Here is a 15,938-nt window from a genome sequence, read left to right as displayed (position 1 = left end):
TGGTCATGTGCGTCACTTTAACATATTTAATATTAGACAAATTGTAGCATTTTATATAACAAATTATTCATATAGCAAATTCAAAGGTTGTTTCTTATTTGTCAGGAGACTTGTAAACCACAGATGGTGATGGACGTCACTTTAATATTATTATTGGTAGTGGTATAAAATACAGCTGTACCTACAAGCACAAAGTAAAAATGACATTAGATGGACCACATGTAACCAAAGTTTATTCAGCACAGATACCGTCCTCTAATGTTCTTAGAATGGCCAACACCTGATTTTAAGTTTGTAAAAATGAATTTATTGTTACAGTATAATTCCACCCTTTAAACAGCCAATCAACAGACTCTGCAGTACTACTGATAATAAAATATAACCACTGTAAAACATCAAACCCACAGCTAATAGTCATTTTCACCCTCACACACACACACACACACACACACACACACACGCAAATAAAAACGTAATGTCATTCTTTACCAACTGGGAAATTGAATAAAAGTATAATTTTTATTCTATACATTTTATTGAGTTGTGATTTATAATTACAAAACAGACATAAAGGGTAGAAAATAAACCGGAAATAAAAAATAAACTCCAATCAGATCAGACAGGACATGTACAAATTAAACTAAAACACTAAGTGGAAATGGTGGTACAGTCTTTATTGGCTGAGAGTACAGTGCTTTTTGAGTCATCAGAGCTCATCATGATGTGAAGGGTCAGTACTGGGAAGAATAAAAACCCCCTCCATCACCTTCCAGTAGTTGTTCGGATTGGCCGAGGGCATTCCGTGGACCTCACGCTGGCCCCTGATTGGATGGCCATACTGCTCTCCAGTCACGCTGAGGAAGGCGCTGGTGCCGAGATGTTTGATCCGGACTGCGTCTTCGCGCTCCCAGTAGGTTCCACTGCACTGGACAGTCCACACATCTAAATCATCGCCTTCACCGTTCTCTCCAAACGCACTCACCTCCTGCATTCAAAAAAACATTTTTTTTTGCAAACAAAAAGCACAGTTACTACTGTGAAGGTTAGGAAGCATTCATACAAAGTCAGAGAAAATGCTCCGCAGACAATGTTTGTCAAATATAAGGATGGAACGAGATGTGCGAGTTATTTTACTTTTGCATTTTGAACATGCCAAAATGACAGGATTTGTATAATCCAACCTGAATGACTAAGATATTTTGAAAATACTAATTTACTTATTTGACTTCATGCCTCCCAACAAAGACCCACAATATATCCCTGTTTCTCGAAAGTCTGTGGGAATATTGGAATCTGCTATAAATAATAAAACTGAGGAAAAAAAAAAAAGGAAATGAAAATCTCATCGGGGTTAGTATTGAACACATGAACAATGTTACTGCATCAAAAGATATAAGAGCCAATCATATCCCAATATGCAAATGCAGCATGTAACACTGGTTTACCTGGGAAAGGGGATGGGGCATAAAAAGCTATTTTGGTTGGAGATGAATCCTGCAGCGAGGTAGATCTCAAGGAAGACGGTTGGTGACTACTGATCTAATGTATTAATCTACTCTCGGTCAAGATATTTTCTAATGATAATTAGAAAAAGGCAACGATATCTCCTACTGATAAGGTGTTATTAGTAGGAGATATTTCCCGCAATTTCACCCTGTGCTAAATCCAACGAATAGTGCTAAAAAAATTAAATGGATTTCAATTTCATGTGTATAGAAGGTCATCAAAAATAATAAATAAACCCGAGTTACCTATATGCAAACCACTCTCCTTATATAAACCTACTTATGTGTACTACTGGTCTATGCATCATTTGATAAAATAAACAAGCTTTTGAGTAGGTGTAAACATTTATTTCCCTTTTGAAGACATTCATTTCTGTAGGTATTAGATTGCTAGTGCCTATAAATAGCAAGGAGGAATTAAAACCACATCGCTCTGGTTTAGGTCTTGCTTGGTTTGGGGGAAGAAATGAAACACGTTGAATGTATAGGTGAGAACGTGATGAAGTCAGATTCGAAACAAATAAACAAATTACCTGGTTGCTCGATAGAGGAGAGCTGAAATGGTGGCTGTGGAGGTTGCGTCCTGTCTTCATATGAGTAAAACGGATAGCCTGACCACATTTAATGGGCACTCCACGCTGGCATATTTCATTTGGTTTACCACGGATACGCCAGTAACTGTTTGCATCATCCGCTGTATCCACACCTGTTACCGACTGCTGCCCACTACCTACATTACAAAATAAAAGTCATATGCATAAGCTATAATGCATATTAGGATGTTATAGCAGTCTCAGGGTGGCACAATGGTACAGCAGGTACAGCACTGCTGCTTCACAACTACAGGTCTCCAGTTAGATCCTGACCTCTGGTTACCGTCTGTGTAGAGTTTTGCATGGTCTTAATGTATCCGTGTGGTGGTGCGTCTCAATCAGTTCCCTGGTTCAGTAGTCAGGGCACTGATCAGGGAGTCGGCCATTTTAAGATCTGTCTCAAACTCAAAACCTTTCCAGTGCACTGGAACATTCATTCCCTAAAAAAGTCCCACAATGCACCGCTAAAACCAGGGCGCATCGATGCTCACTGTGGTCCCTTACTGCAAATGACATCATATTTTCGGAAGCCTCTCAGCTCAAAAAAAAAAAAAAAAGAAGCCAGACAAACTCTCAACCAACTTCGTCTACAAATTGCAGCAGCTTATTACTGTCGCTGTAGCTCTCAAATGATTACTTATTTTAGCGTTTTTTAACTTTATTTGATATTCTACATACGGTTTGTTTCAGTGTTTGAATGATTTTCATTTAAAAATCCACTATCTGGCCTACGATCCTGCTTGAAGTACCGTGTCAGAAATACGTGCCATTAAGTGAACAAATTTATATGATATAAAATGTCAGAAAGATATCGGTCCTGCCTGTTGTTGATTAATGCAAGTGACATTTAATGCCAGAAATCGAGTCATCAGTGTCCCGATGTGTAGTGAGCCAGGGTCCTTATCAGTCCCTGAACTCGCATACATGATATACTGATTCACGACCTAGGGAGCTGATTGAGACGCACCCTGGGTTTCCAGCTTCCTCTCACCTTTGACCCTTATGATGGTGTGTTTGTACATGATGCCTAGAATCCCATTCAGGATGTATTCCCACCTCACACCTTATGTTCCCGGGATATCCCCCAGATCCACTGCAATCCTGACCAGGATAAAGCAGTTACTTAAGATGAACAGATGAATGAATAAATGAATTGATGAATGATCATGGTGTCTTGAATGCTGTATAAGGAACCTCTATGCCACATTTTAGTCGAATATTCTTTTACATGCGTCTAATCTTTTATTTACCTTTTAAATAGCAGGTTGGTTGGTTTTGGTAATAAAATAAGTAAAAGTGAAAGAAAAAAAAAAGATTAAACTAAGTAGTGAAACATGGAACAAAACCGGAAGTCTTAGAAAAATTAGCTGCTTAGCAACAAGAATGACCAATTCAATATGCAAGGTGACAGTTTATATTAAACCCTTCTTAAGCTTGGTCTGTATACTGTATGAACCCTGTAGTATTTTATCAGCTCTAACAATCAGCTAACAGTGAATTAAATCTGCAGTGGATACAGATTAGCATAATACATGACTATTATTGTTAGGTGGTATTAGCCTCCTCATGGCTAATAAGCTACACGGTTGTATGAGATATAACATGAGCAAGAAGTAACAACTGTTAACCTAGACTGATAACACTCATTCGTGTTCCAGGTGTTTATCTCGGTTACAGCTGTATTTATAGGATATTAAATTCATTTCCTGTATAGGCAGGTTACCTGAGCCGTATTTCACATCATGCGAGTGGAGTCTAACATTATGCCTCGTGTTTAGCAGTTTCACTAAAGATCCGCACGTAACATAATCCGAGTCTGAGTCGCGACCCTGACATCTCGCGAAGATGAAAAACAATAAAAAGAAATCTAAATAAACCCGTATAGCCTTTACGGGATCCATTGCGCAGATGTAGTAAAGTACCTACATAACACCACGAGCTCGAAAAGCTCCATTCAAAACACCGGAGCTGCTGTTGACCAATCACAGCGTGACAAGTCCGAGAACCAGGAAGTAGTGTGAACACCCGGTAATCAGTGATTGGTCAAGGATGTAATGACGTACGATGCATCGCGTCGCGTAGCTGTAGCTACATTGAATCAGCACGCAATGTAGATTTGCATTTGCATGACTGTTTAATAGTGAAAGTCTGTTAGGCCTTAAAGGAAAACTACACACTAGACATTAAATATGTTTACAATGAAATATATGTGATGTGCTTGCTTTGTGATTCTCGTAATAATTTGTTGCTGTATTTCGTTATTATGTGCTCACTTTATTGCTAGAACAGTTACAACGGTGTTGAATAGGAGGAACTAAAGGGATAAAATCACAAGAGCTTCTTTTTTGACTTACCATTTCCCAGCCACTTTAAATGTAATCCATCCATCCATCCATCCATTTTCTGTACCGCTGATCCTATACAGGGTTGTGGGGAGCCTGGAGCCTATCCCAGGGAACTCAGGGCATGAGGCAGGGGACTCCTTGGACAGGATGCCAATCCATCAATCGTGCATACACATGACAATTTGGAAATGCCAATCAGCCTACAGAGCATGTCTTTGAACTGGGGGAGGAAACAAGAGTACCCAGAGGAAACGCCTGAAACACAGGGAAGTACATGCAAGTGCGGCGAACACTTTGAGCCTCAAACCTCAGAGGTGTGAGGCAAATGTGCTAACCACTAAGCCACCATGTCCTCACTTTCAATGTAATATTAATGAGAAATCAAACACAGAAATAACAGACTCGGCTCGGCTAGTTAGCGATCTACGAGATGACGAGCATGATGCATTTGATGGTAGCATTAGCATGAAGCTTGCAATCTGATCTATTTGGGCAGCGTGTACAGATGAGGAAGTAAGAGTGCTGGAAAGAGTAAAGGACTAAAGTGCTGCTGCATCACTCTCTTTAACCCTCTATGGGACATCGTCATTTAAAAATGACGCAAATAAAATTTCATTTAAAAAACACTAATAATATTCAACCAAAAATAATTTTTTAAATAATATCAAATGACATCCCCTTCGGCCAATGAAATTAAATGTTATTTGCCATGTGCTTCACATGTTTGGCAAAAAGGAAGTGAAGGGGACATTAGCACATGTTAGGTTAGGCACCATGGTGAGTTCAGTTTATACTAGAACATACAAATAAATCCCATCTAAAAATTTTTTTATTGTACATCCAAATGTGTTTTCTAAAGATTTCTGTCATTTTTACCCACATTGTAGATAAATAATAACTCAAGAACACACAAACTCTGTGTGTCATGTATAAATGACAAAGTCCTTTTTTGGGATACATATTTCCTGTGTAGCTGCCAATGTTGTTTAGTACTATCAGGCAGTATAAGAGTCTTCATGTCTGTGTTCTAGGTTAATGTTAGTAGGTTTTATGGAAGACAGAGAGGAAAAGCTGTACCAGTTCCAGAAGGTAGTGATGATAGTGACAGCAGTGCCTCAGACAAAGAGGTTATAGTAAGAAATGATCAAATTGAGGATCAGGAGGATAGCAGCAGTGAGAGTGAGGACAGGGAGGAAGAACGTAATCAGGAGCAGCCAGCAACAAGTCGTAGGTTGTTGTGGAAGTCAGGCATTCAGATTCATTATCGGATGCCAGTTTGGAAGATGCGTCTTGCCTCAGCAGAGAAGGTGCATTCTCCAAGTTTCTTCATTCTCCATTCTTCAAGCAAATGTTTTCCTCTAAGTGTCCAAACATATTGTCCAGCAAACAATCCTTTACTCCGTGCAAAAACAGGTTAACTCACCCCTGAACTGCACAGAGAAAGAAATCAAACAGTTCATTTGGACTGTCCATCTATGGAGTTCCTGCAACACGTATGTGCTGGCAGACCCGCACATGCATTGACAAGATAGCTGATGTAATGCCAATGAAAAGATGGGAACAAATCAAGAGCAACCTCCACTTCAGTGACAATACTTTAGACCTTGGCAGTGATGACTCAAATTGAGATCCTCTCTTCAAAATAAGACCTTTCCTCAACTTTTCTGTAGAACGAATGAGAAGAATTCCAATGGATGAACACCTAAGTGTGGATGAACAAATAATTCCAACCAAAGGAAAAAGTCGACTGAAGCAGTACATCCCCAGCAAGCCCCATAAATGGGGGTACAAGGTGTACATGCTTTGTGACTCAAAAGGCATTGCATACAACTTTGAGTTCCACACAGGCAGGATACTACCAGTCAGTGAAATGCCTGACCTGGAAGCCAGTAGCAACATAGTTCTGTGACTGGCATCCATCATACTCCCACATCAGAATTTCAAGCTGTACCATGACAATTGGTTCACAAGCATAGGCCTTGAAGTTCAAATGGCAAAGAGAAGGATCTACTACCTTGGCACAGTTAGAATCAAAAGGTTGAAAGGGTGCATGTTGAAAACTGAAAAGGAAATGAAAAGGGCTGGACGGGGCACTTTTGACGAGAAGGTAGCCATGTGTGAGGATGTGCAAATAATCACAAGCAAATGGCAAGACAACCGCACTGTCACCCTTCTGAGCACATTCACTGGGGCCTACCCAGCTTCCACTGTGCAACACTGGGACAGGAGGACAAATCAGATCATAAATGTGAAATGTCCATCCTCTGTGATGTATAATAAAAAAATGGGAGGTGTTGATCTGATGGACTCTTTGTTTGCATTGTACCCAACCCAACAAAGATTTGGTCATGGAAATGGTACATTTGTATTTTCTTTCATATCCTGGATGTACTGTGTGTTAATGCATGGCTGCTGTACCGAAGGGACAATGATCCCTCTCCTAAACAAAGTGAGGAACTCAGTCTAAGAGAGTTCAAAACAGCAGTTGCAGATGTCCTCTGTAGGCAAGGCACAGACAAAGTGAAACGTGGCCAACCCAGCTCTGGAGAGTCAGTGTCAAAGAAGAAGCAAAGGAGAGAATCCATAACACAACCAGACATCAGGAAAGATGGTATTGCCCGTTGGCCTCACTATGCTGACAAGCAGGGGCGCTGCAAAAATGATGACTGCACAGGTCAAACTCGAGTTATGTGTGGAAAGTGTGGGATACACTTGTGTTTCACACCTAAAAAGAATGGTCTTTTTGATTTTCACATGTGAGTGAAAATGAAATCACATGAAATCAATTACTGTAGCACAACGTAAAACAGAACTAGAATAGAGTGCTGTTTTTAAAACTCTAAAATGTTGTTACACTACTGTTTTTGATTCACTAATAGATTTTTTTTTACATTATTTTCCAGAGAGTGAAATTGCATTTGAATTTGTCTCAAGTTTCAGACAATTTTACATGAGTTCCAAAAGAAATATCATAGCATAAGATGAAATGGAATGTGAACAAGGGTTTTTTTTTTTTTAATGTTTCTGAAACACCAAGACACTGGCTAACTTCTTTCTAGGCAGTGAAAATGCATTTGAATGTGTGACATTTCAGAAAATTTACCAAAAATCATTTACCCAAATGGGACAAAGTCAGTTATAAATGACAGTACCCTAAATCAGGCTACCATGCATGTCTTTGGACTGGGGGAGAAAACCAGAGTACACCCCCACAGCACAGGGAGAACATGCAAACACCCCACACACAGGACCACAGTGGGAATCGAACCCCCCATCCTGGAGGTGTGAGGCAAACATGCTAACCACTATGCCACCATGCGCCCACTCAGATTTTAATTATAAAATAAATTTTTTGCACCATTGAAGATCACATATTGATTATAAAATCATTTAGGGTATGGTTTCCATTTAAATAGCATGTTTAACAGGTTAACCTACTTACTGTGAGTAAATATTTAAGTACTATATAAATATGAATTAATATGGGTTCATGGTGCCTTGAATGGCATTTAAAGATGCACTCAAGAAATTTTATGACCAATATACAAGATTGTTGTTACATTTCTTAAATGACCATTAGGTCATCAGTGAAACAGGCCTAAGACTTCCTGAGAGGTGCAGCAACTGTAACTATTTAACTAGGCTAAGTAAGTGCATAAAGAAAGTGTAATTATATTGATAAATATTTTTAAAAAGTATAATTATATTGATAAATATTGATAGACAACCAACCCATGTCAAAGTAAAAATGCAGAGCTCTGATGAAAAATGAAGCTTGGTAGGAATACCTGTCAAGTGCCAAACAGGCTGCGCTTGTCAAACTGGTAGATCATCTTTGCCAGCTGGTTTTTATTTTTGTTTTGTTTTCCAGCTTCCTTATTACTTGACTATTTTTTTGGCTGTTGGTAGACGAAGCTATGCTAGTGTCGGTAAAAAGGGTGAACACACACGAAGCTTTTCAGGTTGGTAAGACTCCACGAAGCACAACTCAAAGTTGTTTTCTGCTGGACCTGCAAATAAATCTGTGCCCTTTTTCTTCTTCTTTTTTTGTTGGTGTACTTGTGTGTGACAGAACTGGTACTGTACATGTTTTTTTTTTTTTTTTTTTTGTAGTAGTAGTCTACATATGTGTGCCGACAAATACTGTCCAGACTGGCTATATCAGACATGTTAGGTATTGCCTACATAGCATAATATGCTGAGACACTGAGTGGGCCTTTAATTCTACAGTTTGCTTCAAGTAATGTTGCAAATCTTAATTTCACTCAGTGTATCAGTCGAGATGAACTTTGTGAAGGAATAAGTAATGTGTGAATACTGTGTGTAATAAAAAGAAGTTGATTTCATCTCAGATTGCTGTGATCTAACTTGCCCTTCAGTTTCCTGCCTCTGCTGTGATGTGTTTTTATAAATCATTTTTGAAAGATTATTTTTTAGACTTGTTCTACAGTTTCCTGCCTCTGCTGTGGTGTGTTTTTATAAATCATTTTTGAAAGATTATTTTTTAGACTTTGAGAGAGATTTAGGTCATTTCTAATCAGGCAGTTGAAGCCTGTGTTGCAGGGATTTTTAAACATACATGAATGTATTAACATTAATAATATTATTCATAAATATAAATAATGAACAAATATAAAGTCATATAACGAAATATAATGTAAAGAAAAAGCTGTGGAGGTGTTTCATGTAATACTGAGGATTTTGCTATGATGGTACATCAGTTTTAAGTGTAAACTGTAGCTGCAAATGTTTATATATTATATTTAATCTGTTCTTTTTTGTTGTTCTTAATTTACATATTACTGCTACTGGGTAGTAGATTGCCTATACATGATAGGGAGAATGGAAAATGTTTAAACAGATATAATTAAGGAAATTTAAAAAAAAAAAAAAAAAAAAAGAAAAAGAAAAAAAGAAAAGAAAAAAAAGGGAAAGAAACTGAAAGCTCATTAATCATTGCCATATATGTCCAGTAGAGGGAATCAACCCCCCGGAAAAGGAAGCAGATTCTTAAGTCTTAAATCTAAGGCTAAATTCCAAATATCACTATACTCTCTATATTAGTTCACTACATAGGGCATGATGTCATGACTTCTAAAGACTATGTAACGCACTACATAAGGGAGAAAACAGAGATACATTCGGGATCAAACCCAAATATTTACAGAAGGCTTGTTCAGTTGGAGTAGGAGAAGACAGTATGTAGTTATCAGAGAGAACCGGCATAAATGGCACAGCTCTTCTAATAAAATGGGTAAGTCAATATTTAATCTGTTAAGCTATAATAAATATATTTAATAAATACCACAGTGTATATTAAGACTCTTTGGGTTGGCATCTAGCGTTTTTGGGAATGAACATCTATTAACAGATCCAAAGCAATAATGTGTCTTTTGTAAGGAAATGAAAGGTTAGAGAAGCCTAGGGGTGCGTTCAATGTAACAGGCGTGTTAATTAGTTGTTCACTGCCATTGTAGAGGGATTAGGTTCTCTATAGTCTACTAAAACAGCATCCGCGGTTCCACCTAATCCTGACTCATTTACAGGCTGAGAGCCACGTGAAAATACAGCATGACAGTGTTGCTGACGTTTACCGACATTGTGTAGTTTGCCATAGTCGTGACCCGGTGTTTGAGGAAGCTAATTTAACCTTTGTATCCGCTTAAAGGAAATTAGTCATCCTACAGAGATGTTTAGAAGTTCATGGTTGAAAAACCGCAGTTGATTTATGTGCCGTCAGAGCCCGGCATTGAACATGCCTCAGCCCAGAGTCAAGCTGGTGGTGACCGGAGATGATTTTGGGTACTGTGCTCGGAGGAACCGGGGTATCGCCGAGGCTTTCCTGGCTGGTGGCATCTCCAACGCGTCTGTGCTCGTGAATGGAGCTTCTGCGGATCATGCGGCCCAGCTAGCTAAGAGGTAAGGCTCATCATATTATTCATTTAAATCGATTTATGGAAACTGTACAGTGTATGAAAGAGTCAGTGTCTTAAATGGTTCGGCAATGTTGCCAGCTCTTCAGGGGAAAATAGATAGCACGGTCAAAAAAGTCGCCAGATGACATCATATAGCCTACTCATTTGCATATTCATCGAACCATAATGATTATTTGCATAGCAAAACGTGTTACATAAAGAAAACAGCTTCCCCCATGCGCAAGACACCTAAGAATAGACTAGAATTTTATCAGGTAAAAAAACAAAAAAACATTGTAAATGTTTTCTTGTAGAAAGAAGTCATATTTGGTCATTTCCAAAATACTATACTTTCTATCAAGAACGCAAACAAAAAGAATGTGTTTGTGAGTAGGCAGGAAATAATTCACATTTTTTGCTTGTAAATAGCACCAAAAAGAGAGTTTACAAGGAAGAACAAAGAAGTGTGTGGGTGGGACAAAGAGTAGTGATTGATGATTGGTTGTTGTGAACAATGGTGATCGGTGACTGGTTGTTCAGAGCAATGGTGATCAGTAGCTGGTGGTTGTTGTCATTGGGAGCACTTTTTAAATAAAATATAAATTAAAAAATATGCTTTTGCGCTGATCTGCCAAGTGATTAATAGTGATCATCGATTGGTCATTGAGAACCACGGCGATCAGTGTGGGCTTGTACAAGCGCAACTCGGTTATGCTTTACAATAGTGGTCACCAACCCTGTTCCTGGAGATCTCCCTTGCTGAGGTTTTTAGCTCCAACCATAATCATGCCCACCTGACCATCTAATCATTGCCGTAAGAAGTTCTTGATAAAGCAAAACAGGTTTGTTAGATTTTGGTTGGAGATGAAACCTGCAGGAAGGTAGATCTCAAGGAAGAGCGTTGGTGACCACTGCTTTACACACTAGTCAACTGAATCTTCTCTCTTGGTTTGTGTAATCAGCAGCTGTGATGTGAGCTGGAGAGCTGTATTGAGTGCTAGACAATTGCTAATATATGCTCAAAAATGTACTGCTGTTAGGGTGTCAAAGTCACCAGTGATGTCATCAGTACCTACTCATTAAAAGTGAGTTTTGTGGTCTTTTTTCAGTGCAGGGAAATGTCTTCGCTGTGGTAATCACACACATGCCACAGATATGGTAGATAGAGATTAGGCTGAAAAACACTGATATATATATTTTTAACCTGGTGTGTCCTGTTTCTCCTTTTTTTTCTTTCCTCTCACTTTAGACACTGCATTCCCATTGGACTCCATGCGAACTTGTCTGAAGGTGCTCCAGTGTGTCGGGAACTGAGGAGGTCCACACTCCTTAATAATGATGGCTTCTTTCATGGCAAGATGGGTTTCCGTGAAGTTCTGCGGAGTGGAAAAATGAGTATGACTGATGTATGTATATTCACCGCTAGGCATAAACCTAGGTACCACTGTCGGTTACTGTCTTACAAACAGATAGATTATAGAGTAAAAGTAACAGCAAGTTGTTTACAGGGGGTGGTATTATGGTGAGATATTATGACGAACCATTTAGATGGTGGATATACTTACTTCAGCCTTTTTAACATATTGCATGCATATTTTTACATATTACTGAACTTGTATTGCATAAGTTGTTACTATAGAAACAAAAACTTCTGCCTGGAACTATTGTCAGAGCTGCTGTTAGAAAATTAATCACCACCTGCTGACAGATTCTTCAGCGCCTTGGTATGAAATGACACCAATCCAGGTTGCGTAACGTCGTACAGTAGAAAGGTCAACTATGATGCACTTGGTAAACAAAGTTTTCCATCTGGATAGCAAACAAAAGATCTCTGGCAGAGAGCGCACAGGCAAATTTGCCTTTGTTTCCTGTTCAACTCAAATTGAGTCGCTACGGTGTGATATGCCAAAAACAAACGATCTGAAGCAGGGTTTATGTAAGTGTTGAACTCAAATAAATGCTGCTGATGCAAATTAAAGTTTAAATCAATATTGTTTCAGTGCTATTGCCTGGGGCCGCCTTTAATGGCTATTTCCAGCTCACGCTTTGGACAGTGGACAAAGGAATCATATTAGAGATAATATGAGAGAAGATAATTCCACATATGTACTTATAATATCAAAGTCCATGTGAGGATGCAGATTTTTTGAAGCTCAATTTTGTAATCTAGGCCACTTTTTTTTTTTAAGAAATTCTGATAAACTTCCTGCAACCAAACATTGCATTAAATTTTCGATTTCATGGAAGATTTGTTTTCTCTGATTGACAGGTGGAGGTGGAGCTTAGGGCCCAGGTGAAGCATTTTTGCGAGCTCACTGGTCACCTGCCCAATCACATGGATGGCCATCAGCATGTGCACGTGCTGCCCGGTAACAACTCCGGCTCATGGGTTTTCTGAATAACACCTGCCGCATACTGTTTGGAATGCAACTCAGTAGGTTCGGTGTGTGTGTTTGCAGAGGTGCGAGAAGTGTTTGCGCGGGTTCTCTCTGATTTTGGCATCCCTTACACACGGGTCCCAGTGGAGCTTGGTCTGCACTCCTGTCATTTCCTGCCTCCGAGCCTCAGAGAATTCTACCTGCAGGTTGAGAAAGACGCGCTCCAGTCTGTAGAAGTCTTCCATCGCCATGGTATCAGGTGTGTGGGGCTAAAAGGCTTTAATCAAGGATCAAAAAGCTGGAAATGTACAGTGCTTGTAATTAAGTAAAACAGTGTACTAGCACTATTCATGAGTGCTGTGTATACTTATGGGAAGATATAATTACATGAATAATGTGTGACTGGAATTGTGAGCTGTAGGGGTGGAAAGATTCACAGATTCAGGCTAGGGTAAATATTTAAGATATGACTGCACTGACCACAAATTTGCAATACAGCATGCATTTGTCATTTGATTTCGGGTCATTGTGCAAAGGTTCCAGCTAGGGATGTTTACAGAGGAAGGTTCCTACCCTCTAGGGGATAGAGTTTTTAATCCTCCAGACATATAGCAGGAATACATAAGGTACGCAAACGAGTATGTGAACAATTCTGTTCATGGAAATGTATCTTTCATACATTGGACTTTAATTGTGGATCATGCGGTCTCAGAAGGAGGAATACACACCTTAGCTGAAAAAACTGCATTTCAGCCGTCATACGTTTTTGCTAAAGGAGTCGGTTAATACTGTAGAAGTTGGTTTTGGCCTATAAATAGATTAGAAACATACATATTTAGAAATTAAGTCATTTAAATGAGGCTTATTTAAAGTCCCTATGAAATCAAAATTGAAGTTTTGTGGCTTTTAGTACGAATATGTTCATCTTAAGGTTATCTATAAGCTAGTGTGCTCCACAAAAATGACAAAATTCGCATTTAGAAGATATACACATTCAAATTTACAGTCTCTCTACTACCAATACGGATCAACGATTTTGCTGACGTCATCCTGCACTTCAGCTTCTCATCAGATTTTCTGGCCAATCAAATGCTGTCTAGAATCTAAAGTGTCCCGCCTCGTACATGCTAAAAATCCATGGTACTAACTGTTGAGTACGGCTTAGCCTGGGCTGTGAGGTAAGCTAAACGCTATCGGCTATTTAAATCGGGGGAGGAGCCACTCTATGTCCCCTCCTGACTTCCTGTTTCAGTGGAAATGACATCAACGTGTTGAATAATGCTGTGTGTTTCAAGGCACTTCACTGGGACTTTAATATATAATCATCCTGTATAGCAACAAGGGGTGAAAACATTTACAACTACACAGACTAACAATGCAGAACCCATAGTATATAAATATACAGGAGAATTTAAAAAATCCTGTAATTATACAGCTGGACCTGTATAATTCTTACTGTCACCGCTCACTCTCTTAATCATGATTTGGTGTTTCTGTTTCAGATGGCCAGATGTGTACTTGGGCCTCAGCACGATGGGACAGAACATGTCCTTCTCCAACCTCAAAAGAGCCCTGACCTTTGCTCTGGAGGCACGGACATCTATCACCGCCCAAGCTGACGGCCTTTGCGCACCTGAATCATATCGGCCAATCACAGCAGAGCTCATGGTACACCCTGGATACCCGAGTTTTCCTCTGCAGGGCGGGTGTGGTGAAGGACCAGATGACTTCTCTCAGTCGTCTGATCGTCTGCATGAGCTTAAAACACTCAGAGACCCGGTGCTGCTTAGTTACTATCAACAGCAGGGAATCCTGCTCTGTGCTTTTAACGACTTCTAAACATTAAGGGCCGCTTAACCAGGTCCTCAGGTGCTGCACGTCTCAATGGGATTTCTAAAAGACAACACCTGACTTCACTAATGAGCTTTTCTTCCAGTCCTCATAGGATAAAATAATTACCCAGTCAGGCGTCAAGCAGCTGTGAGTTTTTTTCGGATCACAGTTCTCACCAGGTTTTAAACTGATCCAGGATCACCAAACCATACACTGTGCCAGAGGTCGGGTTCATGCTTCCAATAACCGTTATTATAGTGTTTGTTATTTGCCTTATTTGAAGAAGTGCAAAACACTTCAAAGTGTGGGCTGCTTTCTCAAATCTTATATTTAAAATATTGTACGTTGTTTTAACCAAAAGCAGATGTTTCACAATGTCTGAACTGTGCAATAGTGTTGCATATGAAGTTTTTAGTGTCTGACTGAGCATGTGACAGTGATTATATCTTAAGATTATATAGATATATAGATATATATATATATATAATGTATATTTTTCTTACATCCGCTGTAACAAATGTATGGTATTTTTATGGCATTACTTGAATTAAAACCATAACCATTTTATTCCATATGAACATTCTGATGTCTTTTGGTTTTTAACTTTAAAAAAAAAACCCAACTACATTTAGAAAAAGTAATTGAAGTAATATGAATTGAGAGATTAATAGTGGAAGCCATTAACGAAATGTGTGTGTATCTGTAACGAACAGCACTAATGAACTGTAAAAGATGGATGAGGATAAACAATGTGGGGGTATAGGCTTCTCTACACGGACTGTAATGAGTATCGGTATCATTCCACCCAGCAGATCTGCACTGGCATAAACATTGACCATCACTCACTCATTTACAGTAACCACTTGTAATCAACCATTCTGATCATGGTTGCGGTTTGAACCAGGCTTACACTAGAAACACTGGTGGGAATAAACCCTGGATGGGACACCAGTCTTAACATGGGCCCCCATGTTCACGTTCGCACACAGCGACTCGCAGTGCCGAGACCATTCATTTGTTCGTTCGTTCAATGAGAGCTGGCGACTTCCGGCAACATGAGCAACAGCGACCGTTGAGGACTACATGTGGTTGTGTACTGCGACAGGACAATGCTGATAAAAGTTCAACTTTATACAAAGCTACCAAGCTGCTTGAGAGTCTGAATTGTTTCGTGCACCCAAAGAGCATACACTGGTGAATTTTACATACATATGCTGTCCTACCAGAATGTTACATTGTAGAGGCAAGAAAATTACTGTTGTCAAAAGTGGAATGCTGGTTGCTCCACTCAATGATAAATGTTCTATAGTAACCAGAAGTAGGAACGCCTACCCGATGGTAAACGTTCGGTAGCGGCCAGAAGTAGGAA

General features: G+C 39.4%; 2 protein-coding genes across 2 annotated transcripts; one reads left to right on the top strand and one right to left on the bottom strand.

The window, feature by feature from the left end:
- Window positions 1-216: 216 nt before the first annotated feature.
- On the bottom strand, window positions 217-4,082 carry sdf2l1 (stromal cell-derived factor 2-like 1). The gene is made up of 3 exons (XM_053653670.1): window positions 3,822-4,082; window positions 2,039-2,235; window positions 217-985 (listed from the first exon to the last, which is right to left on the bottom strand). The coding sequence occupies exons 1-3, from the start codon at window positions 3,997-3,999 to the stop codon at window positions 707-709; spliced, it is 654 nt and encodes a 217-aa protein (XP_053509645.1). The 5' UTR covers window positions 4,000-4,082; the 3' UTR covers window positions 217-706.
- A 5,485-nt stretch (window positions 4,083-9,567) lies between these two features.
- Window positions 9,568-15,152, top strand: ydjc (YdjC chitooligosaccharide deacetylase homolog). The gene is made up of 6 exons (XM_053653668.1): window positions 9,568-9,697; window positions 10,184-10,362; window positions 11,608-11,764; window positions 12,628-12,727; window positions 12,818-12,995; window positions 14,239-15,152. Exons 2-6 carry the CDS (start codon window positions 10,199-10,201, stop codon window positions 14,573-14,575), a joined length of 936 nt encoding a protein of 311 aa, XP_053509643.1. The 5' UTR covers window positions 9,568-9,697; window positions 10,184-10,198; the 3' UTR covers window positions 14,576-15,152.
- The last annotated feature ends 786 nt before the right edge of the window (window positions 15,153-15,938 follow it).

This window comes from Ictalurus furcatus, chromosome 22 (genome assembly GCF_023375685.1).
Source record: "Ictalurus furcatus strain D&B chromosome 22, Billie_1.0, whole genome shotgun sequence".
NCBI lineage: Eukaryota > Metazoa > Chordata > Actinopteri > Siluriformes > Ictaluridae > Ictalurus > Ictalurus furcatus.
Note: the sequence above shows the minus strand (reverse complement) of the source record. Positions and strands in the feature narration are given on the sequence as shown.